Here is a 5,000-nt window from a genome sequence, read left to right as displayed (position 1 = left end):
TGCTTTTTATGTTTAATGAAATTTAAATTAAATATATATTTCATTTATCTTCATTTAAAGTTTTTTATCTTTAATGAAATTTATATTATTGTTATTTCTTTCATTCATCTTTATTAAATGCGTTTTAATGTTTAATAAAATTTAAATTATATCAATAGATCATTTAAATATGCTGCTTAATAAATTTATGTCTCTTTTTTAATGTTCATTAATTTGAATTTTTAAAATATCCATCAACATCCTACTAAATTTGTTTTCATTAAAGTAAGTTTTTTTAAAAATAAATTCTAATATTGTATCAACTCACATCATTATTGAATTTTTCCTTCCCATATTCCTCATCATTATTAAATTTTCTCTTTCCACATTCTCAATAGTTAGTTTTAATGGCTTTACTATCACTAGTAAGACACTTGTGATTTTTTTCAAGACATCTACATTATCAAATAAATCTGCCTTTTGTTTGTAAAAAAATTTCTTGAATTGGTTTAATCATTTTAAAATTGGTAACTTTACTAATAGTATTTTTTGTCATGTATTGTTTAGTTATAAATTATATTAAAAATATCTTTGACTTTTTAAAGTAGCAGCTTTATCAACAGCTATGTTGATGGAACTAACTTCACTTAGTTGGCAACTTAATTGTGTTAATTTAATTTTTCTGCATTTTAGTAAAATCTTCTTGCAAAAGATATGTTGCTTTCATACCCATAGTTTAAATCCATCTTGAGACCAACCCAGAGATCTCATTAAGAGCTAAATTCACCAATACATTTTTTGTTTTTTTATTACCAATTTTTAAGTGGTTATTAAAGGCAGTTCTAGAGTTTAGGGGCATCCATTAAGTATGTACGCAACAAAATCACTAACTTAATGCCCTTTCCTCCTTGCATCTCCTGTGTGCTTTCAGCAATTCTCTGTGTATACACATATAATTTATTACAAAATTAACACTCCTTCCCAAATTTATAATTTTTTTAAAATATTAAATACAAAAAACTTAAGCACTTGATTATTTTGATTCAATGTTGACATTTTTAATTCTTTTTAACTCTTGAATCAATGGATTTTTTTGCTTTGTTAATTAACCCCATACATACTGCCGTTGCTAATATTGTAAACAGTTTTATTTGGATAGAAAATAATCTACTTTTTTTTCTCTCTCTTTATTCTTTCTTGCAAGAAGTCAATTTTAAATTTATATTAAAAAAATAGCCTTTCAAAAAAAAGCTATTTGCTGCTTTTGATTTTTTTTCATAGAAAAAAAAAGATCTATTTTACTGTTCCTGTAACCAGACACTGTAACCAGACACTCTAATTATAAAGTTTTAAAAATAACTTTACTTAGAAAAACATTTTTTTGTAGGAAAGATTTTGTTTGGAAGAAGTAATGTGAAAAATGTTGCACTTAGAAGAAAAGATCTACTTACAGAATACCTTCAGGTAAATATCATTTAAATAATTACTTTTATGTTATTGAAATGTGATACATGGAAAAACAGGTTTCTAATGTTCAAACAAAAATTGAAAAAAAAAAAAAAATAGCAAATGCATTATTTCAAAAAATAAATATGCGGCAATGAGATAGTGTTCAATGCACAAGCATTATGCAGTAATTTTTAGTTGTCCAAACTTGTCTTAAAACCTTTTTTGAGTTTTGAGATTAAGAAGTTAGATGATAGAAAACATTGAGTTTTATGATATTCTATTAGTTTTTAATAACATTGAGATCTATACACACAGATATATATATATATATATATATATATATATATATATATATATATATATATATATATATATATATATATATATATATATATATATATATATATATATATAGTAGTTTTTAGTTTTTCAAAATTACATTTTATATTCTAGAAGTTTATTGCTCTGCCAGAGAAAATTTCACAATGTAGCTTAGTTATGGATTTCTTTGAGGTGACTTCTGATGATATACAAAATTTGACAAGGTAATAAAAAATTTTAAGTCAAAAGTATTGAGTAAACTGCAGTAAGATTGAACAAACAAACCAAAATTTTAGTAATCTAGTTTCTTTTGCATATTTTGAAAGCTAAAATAAAATATATCCAAAAGGTATTGCGACTTTAAAATTCTCTCGCTAATAAAAGTTCTCAAAATTAAAATAAAGTTTTACAAAACTAAAATAGCTTGTTGAAAATTTTATGGTAATCAAGATTCTTTTTCAAATTGAGTTTGCTAGTTTTGAAAAAAGTTAATATTGAAAACCAAGGAAATATTTTTTGAAAAAAAAATAAACACGGTAACAAAGGAACTGTAATTGCTCACATTGTAGTTATACATTTAAATAAGCACACCATTGAATATCTCATGCATTTTAAATTAAAAAAAAAATAACATGGTGTTTTTGGATTTTTTGCATTTTTAGTCAGAGTTATATACTGCTCCAAGATCTTTTAGCAATATTGGTACTTAAAGTTATATATTGCATAAAATAAATTCTTTTTGGGTTGTTTTTTCCAAACTGCATAATTAAGTGCTTATCAAAATTAACACTCATTTATTAGACCAGTTGACAGCTTTCACTAGATCATTTTGCAGAAGATTAAAAGTTGTTACAGAATCAACCAATCAAATTATCAATGTAAATAGCAAATGATAAAGGGCCAATAACAGAGCCCTGTGACACACCATTAAATATATCATCCAAGATAAGAAATTTTCTCCCATAATAACTCTGTCTTCTATTTTGAAGAATTCCATTTTAACCATATTCTCTTGTATTGCAAATAATTATTATATAAGTTACAAATTGTTATATAACTTATATTTCTTCATATATTACTCTAAAATATATTTCTTGTTATATAAAAATATATTTTTTTATATTAGTTTATAAAAAAATATTTTATTATAAATTATTATATATAAGTTATATAATAAATATTTATAATGAATGATTTTTTTTTTAAATAATTAGAAAAAGGAAAGCCAAACTTACTAAATAAAATTATGTCTCTAGAGTATAATACTAATAATTTACAAAAAGTAAGTTAATAAATAAGAAAGGTAAACAAAATATTTATGAGTAAGTTACGATTTAAAATATTTTCCTGTAAATTAATTTAATAATAATACATAAACTTCTCAACAAAAAATTTGCATGAAAAGTCTTCAAGCTTAGTTCTTTTGAACCTTCTATATTGTGAGCAGATACCATTAGTCTGCTTATGCATATGCAGCTACTTCTTACATAGTTATTTCTGTATGGTTTCTTTTAACTCTCACTTGCATTTTGACTTTGATCTGAACTATTTATAGGTATTGATTACCACTCTAAATATCTCTCTTTTTTAATTGTGCTTTACTTTATTTAAATTCTTAGCATTGTTAGTCTTTGCAATGTATATGCAAGTTTGTTCATTACAACAATTTTTCCTATTCGATTTTTTGATTCTGTTTGTCTGTTTGTTTCCTTATTTTACTGTTATTTTAAAAAAAATTATATTACTTCAAATATGTTTTGTTTAAAAAAAAAATTTAAAAATTGTTTGGTACATACATCTAAATATAATTGTACAGGCGCATTGAATTATAGAAAATAAAATTTTTTGTTTTAATTTGGAGTAAGTTTTATTTATACCATTTATATTTTCGGTCACAAGGTTCCTTTGTTTTTTCAAAGTTTTTTTTTATGATAAAAGCTTTTCATGATATATAGTAATAATAAAAGTCTAGTAACTATGCATATCATATATTGTTTTTCATATTTTATTTATCATAGTTATATTGTTTTATAATTAATTATATTTTTTGTAACAATAACAATGGTTTAATATCTATATAATTCATGTAATTATAAATAAATGGATTTCGGCATGACATAACAAAAATGACTGTGAATTAAAAAAGTAAAATTTACACAAAACAATGAGTATACAAGTTAAAATAAATTTAATGGTTTCCTGTTTTCTTTTTTTTTATAGCAAAGACATGACAATAAAAAAAGAACAAACAGCACACATCATATCTAATCCAAGTCCTCTAGAACAGTATATTGCTATAGAAAATTTTGAAAAAACTGAACGAAATCAGGTTTGAACGAGTTATATTGGTAAAAAAGTTAAAATCTTTTTTACTGCTATAACTATTTGTACTATTATTTTTAGTTATTAAAGTTTTTTCACTTTTAGTAAAATTATTTATTTATAATATAGTTTCACTATAAAAATATAATTTTTTCACAGTGAAATTATTATAAATTTTTCATTGTAAAAAGTTTATACTTATAGTAAAATTATTTATTTATAATATAATTTTACTATAAATATAAATTTTTTACAGTGAAACTATCATAGATTATCTATAGGTATTACTTTGGTTATTTCTTCATTTCTCACACATCTTTTGTTTTTTTTATGAAGATCAAAAGATTAGATATCTATCCTATCTGATTTTCATTTCATTTTTCAATTGCATTGTAGACATAGTTGGACCTGCTTTTGCAGCCAACCTTCAACCATTGTCACATTGTTGTAACTTCGCTTCTTTTTCACTTTTCTATAAATACTATAATGAGCGCTTGTTTCATCAACTAAAATTCATTTTTGTGTTACTTGTCATTCAATAAAGATTCATCATTTTACTGTGACTGTTCCTAAATGCTCTAAAAATTCTTATTCGTCTAGTATTTTTTTCCTCGATCATCAGTTCTTTGGAATTTGCTCCTTTCCTCTTGTTTTCTTGGTTCATACAATTGTCAATCTTTTAAGTTGTCTGTTAATCGTTATCTTGCTTAATAAACTTCATCTTTTCTCTTCCAGTAACTTTCAACTCTAATAGTGTTTGCTTGCAACTGTGTAGGAAGTGAAGATGTTTAAAAAATATATATAACAGCTCTACAATCTGTTCTTAGAATCATCACTTTCATGTCTAACTGACCAGATGGCTGCATTAACCACCGGTGTGCAATGATTGTATCACAGAAGCAATATAAATAAATTTCTTTGTGACTGGT

The 5,000-nt window shown here is 23.7% G+C and overlaps 1 protein-coding gene across 5 annotated transcripts in view; it reads left to right on the top strand.

Annotated features, from left to right (window-relative positions):
* LOC101240408 (SH3 and PX domain-containing protein 2A) overlaps positions 1-5,000 on the top strand; it is a 21,343-nt gene that overhangs the window by 1,871 nt on the left and 14,472 nt on the right. For 3 of the 5 annotated variants that reach the window (XM_065792466.1, XM_065792465.1, XM_065792467.1), the window contains 2 exons: positions 1,367-1,443; positions 3,970-4,078. In XM_065792466.1, the coding sequence (XP_065648538.1) occupies positions 1,400-1,443; positions 3,970-4,078 (153 nt within the window). In that variant the 5' untranslated portion in view covers positions 1,367-1,399. Of the gene's footprint in view, positions 1-1,366; positions 1,444-1,881; positions 1,974-3,969; positions 4,079-5,000 lie in introns of all 5 variants that reach the window. The other 2 variants (XM_065792463.1, XM_065792464.1) reach the window with 1 other exon arrangement.

This window comes from Hydra vulgaris, chromosome 03, assembly GCF_038396675.1.
Source record: "Hydra vulgaris chromosome 03, alternate assembly HydraT2T_AEP".
Taxonomy (NCBI): domain Eukaryota; kingdom Metazoa; phylum Cnidaria; class Hydrozoa; order Anthoathecata; family Hydridae; genus Hydra; species Hydra vulgaris.
Note: the sequence above shows the minus strand (reverse complement) of the source record. Positions and strands in the feature narration are given on the sequence as shown.